General features: G+C 42.1%; 1 protein-coding gene across 5 annotated transcripts in view; it reads left to right on the top strand.

Moving 5' to 3' along the window:
- The window catches only part of LOC126214844 (uncharacterized), a 99,746-nt gene that overhangs the window by 35,798 nt on the left and 44,045 nt on the right, over positions 1-19,903 (top strand). For all 5 annotated transcript variants that reach the window (XR_007542071.1, XM_049941474.1, XM_049941475.1 and 2 more), the window contains one exon: positions 9,627-9,931. Coding sequence is in view for 4 of the 5 variants with exons in the window: in XM_049941474.1 (XP_049797431.1) it covers positions 9,627-9,931 (305 nt within the window). In the remaining variant the exon portion in view is untranslated. The remainder of the gene's footprint in view (positions 1-9,626; positions 9,932-19,903) is intronic.

The following is a 19,903-nucleotide window of genomic DNA, read 5'->3' as shown; positions in this document are numbered from 1 at the left end:
TTTGGTATTAAAACAATGATTGCAGTTCAGGCGGTCTCTCATTTTTTTTAATTTAAAGGATATTTAACGATATTTTAAAAAGATCAGTAATTTAGAATTTATAGTTTGAATGAAAACTGGAACTTAGCATGTAATATGCAACTAGAAATAAGGAGACATCAGTTTTCCATAAACCATAATTATCTGCCCAACCTTGTACAAAAACAAATCTCCTGCGCCTAATTTTTCCAGTCTCCCACCACCTCCTAAAGTCACACCATCCAGCAACAAAGCAGCATTCCCCTCGTAACTCAATATCACCAAGGACTGGAGCAACTGAATTACATTCTCCACCAGGGTTTTGACTACCTCTCGTCATGCCCTGAAATGAGAAATGTCCTGGCCACTATCCTTCCCACCCCTCCCACAGTGGTATTATGCTGTCCACTGAACCTATACAACATACTTGCCCATCCTTACACAACACCTGCTCCCAGTCACTTACCTCATGGCTCACACCCCTGTAATAGATCTAGTTGCAAGACTTGTCCCACACATGATGCCCACCACCACCTACTCCAGTTCGGTCACTAATATCACCTATCCCATCAGGGCTACCTGTGAAAACATTAATGTGGTCTACAACCTAAGCTGCAACCACTGTGCTACATTCTATGTAGGCATGACAACCAACAAGCTGTCTGTCCACATGAATGGCCACTGATAAACGGTGGCCAAGAAACAAGTGGACAACCTTGTTGCTGAACACGGTGCCAGACACAACATCCTTCATTTCAGTGACTGCTTCACAGCCTGGACCATATGGATCATTCTCACCAACAGCAGCTTTTTTGAATTGCGCAGGTGGGAACTTTCCCTGCAATGCATCCTACATTCCTGTAACCCTCCTGGCCTCAACCATCTTTAGCCACTGTCCTAACTCATCCAGCCCCTTCCCTGTTCTCATTCCAGCACTACACAGCTGTCCACCACCACACCCAATCTTTTTATTTCTCTTCTTTTCCGCTATTTCCCCCTCCCCTCCCCTCCCCCATCTCTCCCCTGCCCTCAGTCTAACCTGCAGTACTTCACTGTCCGCCGCCCCCACCATACTAGTCGTGTGTGTGTGTGTGTGTGTGTGTGTGTGTGTGTGTGTGTGTGTGTGTGTGTGTGGACGCGCGCGCGCATGTGTGTGGGGTGAGCGCACGCGCGCGTGTGATTATGTATGTCTATTGTTGATGGAGTCCAATGGCTGAAAGCTTTAATTGTGAGAGTCTTTTTGTTGTGCCTATATGTGACTCAGCATCTCTGCTGTATGGTGGGTAGCAACTTTCCTTCTCATAATATTGTCATAAAAATTACAATTAGATATGAGTTAAATAGCATTGATTTTGTTGTAGCAAACCTTGGAATGCTTTGCAATTGCTAAATATGTATAAGGATTGCTTATATGTCCTAATCTTCTTCCCACTCTTCTCTGTCCTTGTCCACCCCCTCCTCTCTTCTTCTCTCTCTTTGTCTATGTCCACCCCCCTTCCTCTCTTCCCCCAGCTCTGTGTTCAACACCAGGTCTTCTGCCCTCCCTTTGTCCAATCCCTCCCAACACTCTCTGTCCATCTCCTTCTCCCTCTCTCTGTCCATCTCCTCTTCCCCCCTCTCTCGGACCATGAGCCTCATGTACTGTTTTTGCAAACGATACCTCAATTGGGAAAAGAAGTCACTGAAAATGAATGGGTAAATCTGCTGGAATCATTAACATAAGGATTATTGGAGAGATCTTACCAGCTGCTGGATCTGCGAGGATAGTAGCTTCAGTGACAATATTTCTCACAGTTTTAATGCGTGAACGGGTAGGATTACAAAGTTTTGGATGATTCAGATTCCATAGTATTATCATAATTATAAGTTGATAACCCACAAATACAACATTCCTCTTTTGTCTTGAGGCTGACTGATGTAGAAAACAAAATGGCACACTCTTATGTATACAATTTTTGTTTAAAATTATGTATAAAGACAAAGAATATATGTCAAATAGACAGTTGTCAAATGGTTTAAATACCCTGATATATAAGTTAAAACTGACTGTGAGGAAGAAAATGAAACCACACATTTTCACAGTACAGCGCTTTCTTTCTCATAGCCTGATTTAATAGAAAATATGTATGTGTGTGTTTAAAAGAAATACATAGCCTATGTTCCTCTGAATGTTAGTAGAATATTGTGTAACAACATGAAATAAAACAGCCAAGGACTTTTTTTGAGAGTTTTGCTAATTTTTCCCCTTTACGTGTTGCATGTATATGTAGTTACCTTATATATTTAAAAAAAATACAGGGTGGAACGCGATAACTTGCTGATTTAGGAATGAAATAAAAAATAATGAACACTTAGAAATTTACATTTTTATTTTTCTCATATTGGACAATAATGGAAGTTTCTAACCCCATTGTTTAAACACTATATCTGGCAAATGTCTACTTCACAATCCACACACTGCCACAGTCGTTTTTCAAAATTCTCATGCACTCTTTCAAACATGTCTTCTGGTATTCTTGCAGTTTCAGCCTTAATATTGTTCTGTAGGTCTTCCAGAGTGTTGGTACAGTTGCAATACACCTTTGACTTCAAGTAACCCCAAAGAAAAAAAGTCTCATGGGGCAAAGTCCAATGATCGTGCTGGCCAGTTGAGATCCCCCATCTGAGAGACAAGTCTTCCAGGAAACGTTTGCCTCAAAAAAATTCATGGTAATGCCCGCTGTGTGTGCATTGACACAGTCTTGTTGAAACCAGGTATCTTGTAATTGCATCACCTAGAAAGCCGGTTGGAAAAACTCTTGCAGCATAGTTAAGTAACGATCCGAATTCACAGTTGCAGCACGATGCTTTTCCTGGAAAAGGTCCAGTGATGCCTACTCGTGATATGGCGCACCACACAGTGGTGCGGTCTGAGTGCAGGGGTCTCTGGTGAATTTGCCTGGGGTTCTTGTCGCTCCAGTACCGCATATTCTGTTTGATTACAGACCCACCGAGGTGAAAATGTACCTCGTCAGAAAATAACACATTTGCGTCACGGGGTATGGTTGCAAGCATGTCTCCACAAGCTGTTCTTCATGTTACATAATCCCGTTCTGACAATTGCTGAACCATTCACATTTTATGCGGGTGAAAATTCAGTTTATTAAGAAGAATCCGGTGCAGAGAACATCTTGAAATGCGATGAGCAAGTGCTTGTTTCTGAGCTGAGCATTTCGGAGATTGCAGTACTGATGCTCTAACTCGTTAGACATTTTGTGGTGTTGTAACGCTTCTATCAGGGCATCTTCATAACGATGACACATTCACTGTTGTTCTGAATGTATTTATCCAATTTAAAATTGATTGCCATCCAGGAACACATCCATGTGGGGGTACTGCAAATCACAAATGAAAAGCACACAGCATTGCAATGATAGAGTTGGAATTCGAGAAACACACTTAAACACAAAATGAGTGCTTCTCATGTGCCCAATGTATTATCCCGGCTGAACAACAATTGAGTACAACCTCCCATTGGTCATTTTAAACCATGCCTACTCTCCCCTCTATTCGATCAACAGTGCCACCACAGTATGAATTATAGAAAAGCAATTTACTGCACTCTACCCTGGATGTATTCTATGTTCATTTGAAAGTTTATACCATGTAAAAAATTAAAGTAAATCACTTGGTAACTTTTCTAGATTTTGGTAAACTTAGTCATATAGCAGTACAGATTTAAATTACATAGGTATTCCAGCTGAAAGAAGGAGGGGAAAAAAAATACCAAAAGGAGCCACAAACCAGCGATTAAGGATCTTGACTGCTAGAGATTTTTTTTTTCTCTCATCTTTATATATTTTATATTTCACAGAAATTCTTGTAGAACATGCTCCTTTATTTAAAAGTTGAATTGGTAGGGACATGAACTCCAGCCATGTGCTTGGCGCGCTAGCTAGCATCAAAAAATTGTCCTAATTTCTGGTAACTTAAAGTGAATTGGAAAACTTAAAAAGTCAAATTTTTTGATAATTTTTGACAGTTGCATTGATGTACTTTGGAATGCTGATAATTGTGTACTGGATTTCACGTACTGTAGATAAAAAACATTACAAAAATCTGTTTGCCATCTGGTCTCCATTTTAATTTAGAGGAGGAATGGCAATTATCGCTGAAACAACCTGGTTTTCTGTTTACATCATCCCTTACTTTTTTTAAATTCCTGTTGGCCTCTTTCGTGTAATGAACATGGAAATCGAACAAAGTCTGAAAAATTTTGAGTCCCTTTGTTTCAAGATACATAGAATCAAAATATTGAATTAAATAAGCAAGTAAAAGAAAAATTAGTCCCCCCACGTTATCTGCTTTTCTCAAAAAGTGGTAAGTGGTAATACTACGAAAAATCACCAATGTTCTCCTGTTGATTCTAATTTTTTGAAACATCTGCTCAAAAACAAGTTGTAATTGGGATCACGCTATTATTTGTACATTACGAATAGTCGGTGATAAAGTGTAAAAACTATGGTTGCAGAACTCTATTTCTCGTGTTAATTTGTCCATCAGGGCTACAGGCAGATAAAAGCATGTTATGAAGACATCAGACAGCAGATTAGCTGCTTTCTATTTTTATTGTAAACTATAAATGAATTGTTAAGTTTTATGCTTTCTCCTTATGTTATTTCACAAGTTGGTTGTGGCTTCCTCCCGTTTTTAATCTTTCAAAGTAAATGGAGCATTGTACTTCATTGAAACCACACTTAGTAAAATACTTCCAGACTAAAGATAGTGCCATTCTGTAGTGCTGACATCTGATGATGACACTGAGAAACCAATGTATAGACCAGACGGAACAAGTGTCACACACCGCATGTACAAGCGAACAATCTAATAGGCCAGGGCTTCCCAACCTTTTCAGCTGGCAGACCCCTTCTTCAGTCGAAAATCCATGGTGGACCACTAGTCAGTCAATAGCACTGTAACTTTAAGTTTCAGAGCAAAACCCATGGGAACTGAAAGCTTCTTAATGCAAGTGCCATGTTACCAACGACCCCCCTCCCCCCAAAGTATCAATAGTCTTTCGTTTAGAGATGAATGAAAACAACTTGAAATTAATGATCCAATTTGAATTCCCACTGTATCCAGACACTTACTAGTGGATTTACTCCCTCTGTTCAACACACTATAGCCTGATTAAAATTACTTGGTAACTGACATTTCACATGTTGGAGCTGCCTTACTCCAAGAGCAATCAACGTCACGTCCAAACTGTTCGGTGTTGACAAGCTGCCACTTGTGGTCTGTTTTTTGTTGCATATCTACTGAACGGCAGCTGTCAGACCATAGCCGGCAGCTAGCAGGCGGTGTTGCAACAGTGTACTGTCAGTTGGTAGCTGGCAACTGGCAGGCACCGTGGCTACAGTTTAGCCACAGCAGACAACTTCAACTACTACTTGGACATTATATCGTAGCAGTCAGCCTCGACTGTAAACAAATTAGGAAAACAAACAAACAAACAAACAAACAGACTCTTATTTCTATATAAGAAGACAAAGCATTTCACAGAACATAAGACTTTTTTTTCTCAAATTCTGGTAGAGGAGGTTTACCTTTTACAAGGTGGCACGTGAAAAGTCCTCATTTGTTTACGCTCGTTGCCAGTTGTCACAATAGTGTCAGAGTAATAGCAAGTAATTGTAATTGAAGTATAGGCAGGCTTTATTTTTAACTGAGAGGACAGAATATATTATAAAGAAAATAAATTAGCTTTAGAGATCATTTTAATTTTCGCAACAAAAATATCTGTGCCAACAGAATTCAATGAATAATTATTTTGTACATTATAGAAGATAGAAAAAAAAATCCTATAGAGTTATAGTTCAGGTGCGTTCACTGAGCATCTACGAAGAAAAATGCTTTCTTCTTTACTATAGACGAATCTGTAGGAATAATAATGGAATCCTAATGTGATGGTTGAGGGTGCTTCTGCTGACAATTTTGAAAAGTTAGGTTCAGTTCGTGACAACTGGAGACGAATGTCTGGTTCCGCATCTAGACAGCTTCGGTACTTAGTTTTGTGGGCAGCATAGATCGAGAATCCAGATTCACACATGTATGTTGTGGCAATCGGAAGTAGTACACATTTTGCCTTTTCAACAAGGGGGTAGTATTTCTTGTTATCCAAACGGATCCAAAATTGTGAGTAACCGTCAATGTCAAAACTTGATTTCAAGGTAGGGTCTGTGGCAATTTATATCAACAACTCATATTCATTTGATGATAGAATGTTCGGATTTTTGGATACAGTGAATGAGTTGACCACCCATTTGTATTTTCTGCAGCTTCTCATCTTCAGCTGTTGCGAAATAATGCTCCAACAATGACATCAAGCTTCGGAGATGTTCCAGGATTTGATGAAACAAATTCTTCCCAAGTGCCAATGTTTTGTTTATCATAAACTCCTTGAGAGGAGGAAAACACTCGACCTCCCCCTCCTCGACACTCTCTGCCCAAAAATTGATATTCCTCTTGAATGCTCGCACATTGTCGATAGCAGTGACCTTTGTTTCACTTTGCCCTTGGAGTGAAATATTCATTTAGTTCATTTTGGAGAAAATATCTGACAAATAGGCAAGTATACACTGCCAATTTTCGTTATTAATAAGGTCTGCTAATTTGGTGTTATGCTCCAAAAGGAAAGCTAAGACTTCCAATCTTAATTCGTACAACCAAGAGAGTGCATTCCCATGTGAGTGCCACCTCCCTTCTGTGTGGAGAAGCAGGGAACGATGAAGGTTTCCCATATCTTCACACATACTTAAATGGCCTTGATTTTATGTAGTTAATGATTTGAATGGATTCGTTTTGTAGCTAAAGCATTTCTGTGGAGAGCACAATGACTACTTCTGTAATTCTTGGCGTTTTCTTTTATTTTTGTTATTGCTCCGACTGTAGGACCCGTCATAGCTTTTAGGACCCGTCATAGCTTTTGCACCATCTGTGCACACATCTATGCAATTAGACCATGAAACTTCGTTAGTCCTTAAAAAATCATCCAATAGACGGAATTTCAGCACCAATTGTGTTGGCAGTTAGTGGTCTGCACAATAAGAGGTCCTATCTGCAGAGAAAATGAATTGTGTTGGATGCGAGAAACAAGAGTGTCTTCCACATCATTTGACATGTCAACAATGTGTCTCTTGACGGTATTGTTTGATAATGGCACCGAAGATACAAGCTTTACTGCCTTTTCGTCTAGCATGTAAGAAACAATATCATTAAAACACTGCTTTATGAGATTTTCTGCAATGGTATAACTAACCAAGAAAGAAGCTTTTAATGAATTTTCATTAATTGTTTTTGCATGAGTTTTCATGCAATGCTGAGAAGCAGCTAGTTCAGCACTCTTCCTTTTGAAAAAATCGTTGTCTTTAGCCTGGAAATCCAGGTGAGTACCTTCAAAATGACGCCGCAATTTAACTGGAAGCATTGAACTGCTCGGAAGGACTCGTGCACAAATTACACACTGAGTTTTACCCTCCTTTGTCTCCATGAAGCCCATTTATAAATAGCTTTCGTTGTACTTACGCTTCTTGGTTATTCCACTTGTAATGGATCTGGGAGATGTGTTATTTTCTACCGGATTTGTCGATACCAAATTGTAAATGTTTTCTTATATTTTTGTCAGAATTTTTTTTATTGTAATTTGCCTTTCAAAGAGACTGGTTACAAGTGGAAGCTTGTGTGTTGCGTAAAATGTCTTTGACACTGGAGTCGTCTTTGACTGTAATCAGTCGGCACTGAACTCTTGGTGTGTGTTGACGGTAGAACAATGTGCAGGTCGCCGTCATAAATAAGTTGCTAGTGAACAGGAAAAAATGAATTGTGTTACTATTTTTTTATATAAACTTTAAGAAGAAACCACATTCGAAGAAATGGTATTTGAAGCACCAAAAATGAGGCAAACGCATTGAACCAGGTCATTTCTGCAGCCGACAAAACTGCATTGTGGAATCATACTTCCACTAGACAACTGAAACCAAGACAAATATCGCCTTGTAAACATTTTACGGAAAAGGTACTGTCACGAAATATGCCAAATTTAAGTAAATAAAAAATAGTGAGCATATTTCACACTTCCACAGGATATTGCAACCAATGAAGTACTTGCAGCGTTTTCACATAATAAATCCGGCTGTGGAGCTTCTTGTGATTGTTCTTCCTTTGGTCGTCCTCCCTCCTCATTCATTTCAACTGGAAACTTCCCTTGTGAAGGCGATGCAGCAACTGCACCCTTCTTCAATGATCCTGACTTCAGCCACTGATCCATGTTAGAAGTAATAAACTGGTCAAAAATTGACTCATGAAATAGGTAGTGCACTGACAAAGCAAGTTTAACACTTAATGATGCCTTGAGCTGCATACATGCCAGCGAGCACTGTGATTGGTCGACTAAGCTCGCTCCGCGCATGCGTAAAAGGTTTCAGCGCATCTAGCGCCATGAGTCGGCGTACAAACGACCCCCGTATTGTTGCCAAACAGTTGATCAGAGAAGCCGCATTCTCCAGCACTAAACTGTGTATGCGGTCTCACTTAAGAACCACAAAGGCTGCTTGGGAATACGACCTGAAGTAAAAGTACACATGTTTTTCACAGTGATAAATTTGATTTTCACATTTTTATTCAATAATTTTACTCACTATTTTACATGATTTGGTGAAAGGTGGCCGCGGACCCCCTAGAAAGAGCCAGCCCCCTAGAAAGAGTCCACGGACCACACGTTGGGAAGCCCTGTAATAGGCCATGCCACATGGTTACAACTACCTTATTGTCTCACCAATGCTACACCAGTTCCCATGTCTTGCGTTTGTTTCTTGTTTCTTTCGGTGTTTCTATTAAAATACCACTGATCACTTTTCTCATTTTCTGTGGTAATGCAATATTTCAAAGCAGTGGATATTTTGCAAATAAGTTACTTGTTTTTAAAAAGATTTATTTAAAAAACAAAAATTTTTGTGCTGCTTGTATAACTGATACATTAGTTTTTTACCTGGTTAATAATTAAAAAAATCTTGTTATAACTAAGACCAAACAAACCTAAAAAAATATGGGCTATTCAGAACTAAAAACTGGAATTTGTTTTAACCAGTCAGTTTTTGCAATCCTTAGTTTAGGGGTGGCCCATTACACATATATGTAGCCTGCTGTACTTGTGAAAATGTTAGAACTTTAGCTGCTTGTGTTGTGTCTTTGCTATTGATTTAATGATGAAGCTTAAGACAACTTAATAAAAACCATTCAGTAACCAGGCATTGACCAAAGATGGGTGGGGAGGAAGCAGCTATGACATTCACAGTTGGAACTCTCTATATTCGCCAGATGAGATTAAAATAGGTTTCTAGCGAATACTGGACATTTCTTACCAGACAAGAAGTCAGTCTGGTGAGTGTGGATGGTGTAGCTGCATCTCTTTTATTCGCAACTAATACTGACTTACTTGCCTTTACAGAGTGCTCCACCTGTAATGTTGCTGTGCAACTTTTATGGCTGGCAATTAATTGTATGCTTCAGAACACACAAAAAATCTTTTAAACAGGTGCTTGTGTAGAAGGGGAACTGTTGTTTGGTTGCAGGTGCTAAAGAACTTGGTAGAGAAGTGCTCCAGAATACACACACTGAGGATATCCAGTAGACTGCTGGTATCTGAGAAATTTTCGGAGGCAGTGTCACATATGCAAAACCTCCATGTACTGATTCTGGAAGGATATTCCACAGAAAGCCCTCCTGCGCTGCGACCTTTGGCTGATGGGTGCCCACAACTGGCAGAGGTTGACTTTGGATTCACAGCTGTCGATATGTATGATCTGAAGTATTTCCTGAATGCCAAGAGGAACACCCTTAAGTCCTTACATATAAAATGGACAATGGTTGTTGAAAGGTGAGTTGGAGAATAATTGTTTAAAAATATGGCATCTCAGTCCTTGATCACTATTTTTTATTTTCAATAACCAGTTTCAGGCTAGCTGCCCATCTTCAGATCTGTTAGATAAAGTTAAAAGTATAATTAACAAGAGAGACATAGTTGCTGATAGAACTATCTTAGTTTACAAAAAGAAATTTTGGAATGTATTAATTGTCAACATACCATATATTGCAGTTACAGAGTAACCTGTCAGTACAAAACTATTGGTTCGCTGTCATAACTAAAATAATGATTAATCTATTAAAACCTTATATCACAGTTTGGAGAAACCTGATTGGTAAAAGTAAAAAGTGCCCTCTATCTGTAAGAATAGGGCAGACAGGGCGGATGTAAAGGATAGTAAACAAGAAGTGAGCAAAATAAATGAACAAATGGAGGTCCTACATAAAGCTCCAAAAAGTCTCTATCTAAACGTGCTCAAACAGATTGAAATATACGCTCATCAAATGAAAAACTCAGACCTACTGCTTAATGAACAAAGTGATTTTATGCACAGGAGTTGTTATGAGATTTTTAAAGACATGTTTTAGGCTTACTCTTGAATGCAATAGCACACTCCAGTAAGAACCAGCTGCAGCAGAACGGCCCTCAGCCTACTGGTGGCTAGGTCAATTGGGCGCGGCCGAAGCTTGATGTGGCGCTGTATACGTTCTAACGTAGGATATAGGGAAACATTCCACGTGGGAAAAATATATCTAAAAACAAAGATGATGTAACTTACCAAACGAAAGCGTTGGTATGTTGATAGACACACAAACACACACACAAAATTCAAGCTTTCGCAACCAACGGTTGCTTCATCAGGAAAGAGGGAAGGAGAGGGAAAGACGAAAGGATGTGGATTTTAAGGGAGAGGGTAAGGAGTCATTCCGATCCCGGGAGCGGAAAGACTTACCTTAGGGATGTAGATGAAGATGAAATGGGAGATAAGATACTGCGTGAAGAGTTTGACAGAGCACTGAAAGACCTGAGTCGAAACAAGGCCCCGGGAGTAGACAACATTCCATTAGAACTACTGATGGCCTTGGGAGAACCAGTCATGACAAAACTCTACCATCTGGTGAGCAAGATGTATGAGACAGGCGAAATACCCACAGACTTCAAGAAGAATATAATAATTCCAATCCCAAAGAAAGCAGGTGTTGACAGATGTGAAAATTACCGAACTATCAGTTTAATAAGTCACAGCTGCAAAATACTAACGCGAATTCTTTACAGACGAATGGAAAAACTGGTAGAAGCGGACCTCGGGGAAGATCAGTTTGGATTCCGTAGAAATGTTGGAACACGTGAGGCAATACTAACCTTACGACTTATCTTAGAAGAAAGATTAAGAAAAGGCAAACCTACGTTTCTAGCATTTGTAGACTTAGAGAAAGCTTTTGACAACGTTAACTGGAATACTCTCTTTCAAATTCTGAATGTGAGTAAAATACAGGGAGCGAAAGGCTATTTACAATTTGTACAGGAACCAGATGGCAGTTATAAGAGTCGAGGGGCATGAAAGGGAAGCAGTGGTTGGGAAAGGAGTGAGACAGGGTTGTAGCCTCTCCCCGATGTTATTCAATCTGTATATTGAGCAAGCAGTAAAGGAAACAAAAGAAAAATTCGGAGTAGGTATTAAAATTCATGGAGAAGAAGTAAAAACTTTGAGGTTCGCCGATGACATTGTAATTCTGTCAGAGACAGCAAAGGACTTGGAAGAGCAGTTGAACAGAATGGACAGTGTCTTGAAAGGAGGATATAAGATGAACATCAACAAAAGCAAAACGAGGATAATGGAATGTAGTCAAATTAAATCGGGTGATGCTGAGGGGATTAGATTAGGAAATGAGACACTTACAGTAGTAAAGGAGTTTTGCTATTTAGGGAGTAAAATAACTGATGATGGTCGAAGTAGAGAGGATATAAAATGTAGACTGGCAATGGCAAGGAAATCGTTTCTGAAGAAGAGAAATTTGTTAACATCGAGTATAGATTTAAGTGTCAGGAAGTCGTTTCTGAAAGTATTTGTATGGAGTGTAGCCATGTATGGAACTGAAACACGGACGATAAATAGTTCAGAGAGGAGGAGAATAGAAGCTTTTGAAATGTGGTGCTACAGAAGAATGCTGAAGATAAGGTGGGTAGATCACGTAACTAATGAGGAGGTATTGAGTAGTGTGGGGCGGCGAGTAAGAATTGGAAATATGTGATTGCAGTACAAAATGTTTGCAATGTTGGATCAGCTTCTGGCTATTAGAATATTGTTAAAGCTGTCTTTCGCCGTTCTCAACACTGGCTCACTATTTACGTGTTAGCCCCCAGAAAGCGATTTAACAAAACGTGAAGCTTGTAAAAAGAGTTCCTAGTGCCCATTTCACCTGAGAAGAATATTATAGCTGCAGCTTATAACTCTGAAGAATTAGGAGATTGTCCGCGATTTCCAATCAAAAACGATTTTCCAAAATAGTTGAGTATATTCTCAAATTCACATATGAAAAACACCAATATCCCTACAACCTAACTAACAGAGCAGTTCAGAGTCTAATGCGCTGATGCAACTATAAATGTCCGAATTAAATGTTAAAAAGAATGCTCGCCATAATTTGATGAGAGTATTTCATCAAACGCCACGCTAAATAATAGGTAGAATGTCTGTCCCGCGACGGCACGTGAAAATACGACACTACGCAAACTGAAGCTAGATAATGAAAATCACTTGAAATGATTTCATGGTTACGAGCATCTCTAGTAACTTAATACGGCACCCGAGGCTGTTAGTAGCAGTGATACCGACGCGGCGCGACTGCCGACACAGATGGCGTGTCATTCAGCGTCTGGAGAGAACTGGGGCCTTGCTTCCTCGCGCAGCGCTCTTTTATATAAAGCCGCGGTGCGGACGGCTGAGGGAACGCCTGATCAAATCGGCTGTCCCGACTAGCCGCTGTGCTAGTAACGCACCACTTCAAGTCACATAATAAATTATAGCTTCTCTTGCTGATGGCCGATGAAGCTCTTAATTTAACTGTGCATTCAGCACGCAGGTAAGTATTGATAATAAAATTTTGACGTGGCTAAGTTAGGCATTGTGGGCGAGAGAATTAATTTAATTGCACTGCACGCAGCAGATGAGCTCTGAACTGTCCCCTCTGAGATCCGCTATCGCTATAATTTTATAGGTATTCAAAAAAAAACTTCACACATCTTCCTAGTCATAGCGGACCTCCAACCTATTTAAATCTAAACATCCTAGCCTTATTTCTTAGCCTACTGAATCTATCTTGCTTCCTTCAGTTTTGAGATGAAAACCAGAAAATCGTGAATCTACACTAGAATCTTAATCTGTGAAATCCAAAGTACAGTTTTTATTAAATCATTATGAAAGGTGAATCTAAATATAAATTTTGAAGTCTCTAGCTCATTTCTGTTGCGCCAATTATTTTTGCAGAAAAACGTCCAAATTTCGGAAATGGCTTAAGTTATCGAACTGATATTTAACACACATTAATTTATCATTATTCCTGACATGCTATAAAAGTTTTAGGTCATTTGCTTGATTTTTAAGGTATTGCGCAACATTTATGACGTCAGAGCTAGTTACAGCAGACTGGCTGGCACACAATGGAAACTGATGTGAATTTACTACAGCGTGAGTAGGCTGCTTCCCTACAGTAGGATTGGGGATAAGAGAAGTTTGTGGCACAACTTGACTAGAAGAAGGGATCGGTTGGTAGGACATGTTTTGAGGCATCAAGGGATCACGAATTTAGCATTGGAGGGCAGCGTGGAGGGTAAAAATCGTAGAGGGAGACCAAGAGATGAATACACTAAGCAGATTCAGAAGGATGTAGGTTGCAGTAGGTACTGGGAGATGAAGAAGCTTGCACAGGGTAGAGTAGCATGGAGAGCTGCATCAAACCAGTCTCAGGACTGAAGACCACAACAACAACAACAGGGGGAAAAAAGGACAGGTATACACTCGAGGACACATACATATCCACCCGCACATATACAGACACAAGCAGACATCAAAGCACGTTGCGTGCAGGGAGCACACAGCGCTGTTGGGCAGGGCCGCGTCGGTGTGGCGTGCCGATATATGTCTGCTTGTATATGTGCGGATGGATATGTGTGTGTGCGCGAGTGTACACCTGTCCTTTTTTTTCCCCCTAAGGTAAGTCTTTCCGCTCCCAGGATTGGAATGACTCCTTACCCTCTCCCTTAAAACCCACATCCTTTCGTCTTTCCCTCTCCTTCCCTCTTTCCTGATGAGGCAACAGTTTGTTGTGAAAACTTGAATTTTGTATGTTTGTGTTTGTTTGTGTGTCTATCGACGTGCCAGCGCTTTCATTTGGTAAGTCACATCAAAGATGATGTGACTTACCGAACGAAAGCGCTGGCAGGTCGATAGACACACAAACACACACACAAAATTCAAGCTTTCGCAACAAACTGTTGCCTCATCAGGAAAGAGGGAAGGAGAGGGAAAGACGAAAGGATGTGGGTTTTAAGGGAGAGTGTAAGGAGTCATTCCAATCCCGGGAGCGGAAAGACTTACCTTAGGGGGTAAAAAGGACGGGTATACACTCGCACGCACACACACATCCATCCGCACATACACAGACACAAGCAGACATATTTAAAGACAAAGGGTTTGGGCAGAGATGTCAGTCGAGGCGGAAGTGAAGAGGCAAAGATGATGTTGAATGACAGGTGAGGTATGAGTGGCAGCAACTTGAAATTGGCGGAGATTGAGGCCTGGTGGGTAACGGGAAGAGAGGATATATTGAAGAGCAAGTTCCCATCTCCGGAGCTCGGATAGGTTGGTGTTGGTGAGAAGTATCCAGATAACCTGGACGGTGTAACACTGTGCCAAGATGTGCTGGCCGTGCACCAAGGCATGTTTAGCCACAGGGTGATCCTCATTACCAACAAACACTGTCTGCCTGTGTCCATTCATGCGAATGGACAGTTTGTTGCTGGTCATTCCCACATAGAATACATCACAGTGTAGGCAGGTCAGTTGGTAAATCACGTGGGTGCTTTCACATGTGGCTCTGCCTTTGATCGTGTACACCTTCCGGGTTACAGGACTGGAGTAGGTGGTGGTGGGAGGGTGCATGGGACAGGTTTTACACCGGGGGCAGTTACAAGGATAGGAGCCAGAGGGTAGGGAAGGTGGTTTGGGGGTTTCATAGGGATGAACTAACAGGTTATGAAGGTTAGGTGGACGGCGGAAAGACACTCTTGGTGGAGTGGGGAGGATTTAATGAAGGATGGATCTCATTTCAGGGCAGGATTTGAGGAAGTCGTATCCCTGCTGGAGAGCCACATTCAGAGTCTGGTCCAGTCCCGGAAAGTATCCTGTCACAAGTGGGGCACTTTTGTGGTTCTTCTGTGGGGGAATCTGGGTTCGAGGGGATGAGGAAGTGGCTCTGGTTATTTGTTTCTGTACCAGGGCGGGAGGGTAGTTGCGAGATGCGAAAGCTGTTGTCAGGTTGTTGGTGTAATGGTTCAGGGATTCCGGACTGGAGCAGATTCGTTTGCCACGAAGACCTAGGCTGTAGGGAAGGGACCGTTTGATGTGGAATGGGTGGCAGCTGTTGTAATGCAGGTACTGTTGCTTGTTGGTGGGTTTGATGTGGACGGATGTGTGAAGCTGGCCATTGGACAGGTGGAGGTCAACGTCAAGGAAAGTGGCATGGGATTTGGAGTAGGACCAGGTGTTTTGGCGGCAACACAACCACCTAACCTTTGTGCACATCGTTGTCTACCAAGCCAAGTCCAACATAGCCCAGCTGTAACCAACACCTTCTCACCTTTTTTCACACCAGATCTCCAGTTACTTTCCAGTCCACCTTTATCTCTCCCCATATATTTTTATTTTCATTTTCACTTCAGCCTCATGTTACACTTTCCACCTTCTAATACCATGTCACCCTCACAACACCCCCACAACGACCCCATTAAGTTTTATTTACATTCCCTCCGCAAACATGCCTTTGCCCTAGCCAGATTACGCTCCCATATTCTATTTTCTCAGGCTTGTCTGACATTTGGCATTACCCCCAAAGGCCTCACACTTAAAGTTCCCATCTCTGGCTGTAACCCTTCTTTCCATCAGTCCCTATACCAGTTGCAAACTGAACAATCCATTGCCCTCACCCACCTAATCCTTCACCTACACATCAACTCAGCCAATGAACACACCCGTCAACTCCTATCCTTAATGAAAGTCCTTAATCATTCCTCTCCCACATCCACACCGGCTGTTCAGAGCATCCTCCTACAGGCCAACCGTAAATTAGAACAGCATGCCACCCTCCACCTCAAAAAACTATCCAATCTCCTGGTTTCCCACCTCCGGAAAGGCAACTCACTCACCCTTCACAACCTTTCCAGCAAACCTCAACCTCCTCTCATTGCACACCAACCCAGTCTCTCCCATCTACTCAATCTCCCACTTCCAGCTGCACTCCCTCCAAAACCTCAAAATTCCAATCAACACAACCTGGAACCACAACACCCTAATTCAGTAGTTAACCTTTCCTCCAAACCTCTCTCCCAATCCGAAACCTCTGTCCTATCCAAAGGCCTCACCTTCAGCCCCACTCCCAGATTCAACCAAACAGCCCTCGTCAAAGATTTGCTGTCCTACACTCGTACTCTCTGCTGGAAATATCACTTTGCCACGAAGAAAAATGATCCTAATCCTACTCCTAATGATCCAACTCCCCAAGACACCATCCAAATTGAACCTTGCCTGGAACAGTTACGTCTTCCGTCGCAGCGGGACCCACCTCCTCTTCCTCAAAATCACCCTCTCCAAACCTTCCAGGAATTTCTGACTTCCAGCCTTGCATCTCAATCCTTCTTAAAAAACCTTAATCCTACTCCCAACATCACCACTCCTGAAGCCCAGGCTATCCGTGATCTGAAGGCTGACCGATCCATCGTCATTCTTCCGGCGGACAAGGGTTCCACGACCTTGGTACTTGATCGTCGGGAGTATGTGGCTGAGGGACTGCGTCAGCTTTCAGACAACACCACATACAAAGTTTGCCAAGGTAACCCCATTCCCGATGTCCAGGCGGAGTTACAAGGAATCCTCAGAACCTTAGGCCCCCTGCAAAACCTTTCACCTGACTCCATCAACCTCCTGACCCCACCGACACCCCGCACCCCGCACCCCTACCTTCTACCTTCTTCCTAAAATCCACAAACCCAATCATCCCGGCCGCCCCATTGTAGCTGGTTACCAAGCCCCCACAGAACGGATCTCTGCCTACGTAGATCAACACCTTCAACCCGTTACATGCAGTCTCCCATCCTTCATCAAAGACACCAACCACTTTCTCGAACACCTGGAATCCTTACCCAATCTGTTACCCCCGGAAACCATCCTTGTAACCATTGATGCCACTTCCTTATACACAAATATTCCGCACGTCCAGGGCCTCGCTGCGATGGAGCACTTCCTTTCACGCCGATCACCTGCCACCCTACCTAAAATCTCTTTCCTGACCCACAACTTCTTCACTTTTGAAGGCCAGACATACCAACAATTAAAGGGAACAGCTATGGGTACCAGGATGGCCCCCTCGTACGCCAACCTATTCATGGGTCGCTTAGAGGAAGCCTTCTTGGTTACCCAGGCCTGCCAACCCAAAGTTTGGTACAGATTTATTGATGACATCTTCATGATCTGGACTCACAGTGAAGAAGAACTTCAGAATTTCCTCTCCAACCTCAACTCCTTTGGTTCCATCAGATTCACCTGGTCCTACTCCAAATCCCATGCCACTTTCCTTGACGTTGACCTCCACCTGTCCAATGGCCAGCTTCACACATCCTTCCACATCAAACCCACCAACAAGCAACAGTACCTGCATTACGACAGCTGCCACCCATTCCACATCAAACGGTCCCTTCCCTACAGCCTAGGTCTTTGTGGCAAACGAATCTGCTCCAGTCCGGAATCCCTGAACCATTACACCAACAACCTGACAACAGCTTTCGCATCTCGCAACTACCCTCCCGCCCTGGTACAGAAGCAAATAACCAGAGCCACTTCCTCATCCCCTCGAACCCAGAATCCCCCACAGAAGAACCACAAAAGTGCCCCACTTGTGACAGGATACTTTCCGGGACTGGACCAGACTCTGAATGTGGCTCTCCAGCAGGGATACGACTTCCTCAAATCCTGCCCTGAAATGAGATCCATCCTTCATTAAATCCTCCCCACTCCACCAAGAGTGTCTTTCCGCCGTCCACCTAACCTTCATAACCTGTTAGTTCATCCCTATGAAACCCCCAAACCACCTTCCCTACCCTCTGGCTCCTATCCTTGTAACCGCCCCCGGTGTAAAACCTGTCCCATGCACCCTCCCACCACCACCTACTCCAGTCCTGTAACCCGGAAGGTGTACACGATCAAAGGCAGAGCCACATGTGAAAGCACCCACGTGATTTACCAACTGACCTGCCTACACTGTGATGTATTCTATGTGGGAATGACCAGCAACAAACTGTCCATTCGCATGAATGGACACAGGCAGACAGTGTTTGTTGGTAATGAGGATCACCCTGTGGCTAAACATGCCTTGGTGCACAGCCAGCACATCTTGGCACAGTGTTACACTGTCCGGGTTATCTGGATACTTCCCACCAACACCAACCTATCCGAGCTCCGGAGATGGGAACTTGCTCTTCAATATATCCTCTCTTCCCGTTACCCACCAGGCCTCAATCTCCGCTAATTTCAAGTTGCCGCCACTCATACCTCACCTGTCATTCAACATCATCTTTGCCTCTTCACTTCCGCCTCGACTGACATCTCTGCCCAAACTCTCTGTCTTTAAATATGTCTGCTTGTGTCTGTATATGTGTGGATGGATATGTGTGTGTGTGCGAGTGTATACCTGTCCTTTTTTCCCCCTAAGGTAAGTCTTTCCGCTCCCGGGATTGGAATGACTCCTTATCCTCTCCCTTAAAACCCACATCCTTTCGTCTTTCCCTCTCCTTCCCGTCTTTCCTGATGAGGCAACAGTTTGTTGCGAAAGCTTGAATTTTGTATGTGTGTTTGTGTTTGTTTGTGTGTCTATCGACCTGCCAGCGCTTTCGTTCGGTAAGTCACATCATCTTTGTTTTAGATGATGTGACTTACCAAATGAAAGTGCTGGCAGGTTGACAGACACACAAACATACACACAAAATTCAAGCTTTCGCAACAAACTGTTGCCTCATCAGGAAAGAGGGAAGGAGAGGGAAAGACGAAAGGATGTGGGTTTTAAGGGAGAGGGTAAGGAGTCATTCCAATCCCGGGAGCGGAAAGACTTACCTTAGGGGGAAAAAAGGACGGGTATACACTCGCGCGCACACACACACATATCCATCCACACATATACAGACACAAGCAGACATATTTAAAGATAAAGATACACTCACGCACACACACACACACACACACACACACACACACACACACACACACAGACACAAATTACTGTAAATTATTTCAGTTCATGGTCCACTCAAAAAAGATTATTTAAATGTTATTTCTTTAAAAATTGTCTTATTATTAAAAAGTATATTTGCCATTAATATGTATGGCGAAAAAATAACATCTTAGTACATATGCACAATTCTTACAGATAGAGGGAACTTTTAACTTTTACCAGTCAGGTTTCTCCACACTGTGATATAAGGTTTTAATAGATTAAAAATTACTTTAGTTATGACAGTGAACCAATAGTTATGTACTGACAGGTTACTCTGTAACTGCAATATATGGTACGTTGGCAATTAATACATTCCAAAATTTCTTTTTGTAAACTAAGATAGTTCTATCAGCAACTATATCTCTCTTGTTAATTATATTTTTAACTTTATCTAACAGATCTGAAGATGGGCAGCTAGCCTGAAACCGGTTATTGAAAATAAAAA

The sequence above is a fragment of the Schistocerca nitens genome, chromosome 12, assembly GCF_023898315.1.
Source record: "Schistocerca nitens isolate TAMUIC-IGC-003100 chromosome 12, iqSchNite1.1, whole genome shotgun sequence".
Taxonomy (NCBI): Eukaryota; Metazoa; Arthropoda; class Insecta; order Orthoptera; family Acrididae; genus Schistocerca; species Schistocerca nitens.
This window is presented reverse-complemented; position numbering and strand designations above follow the sequence as displayed.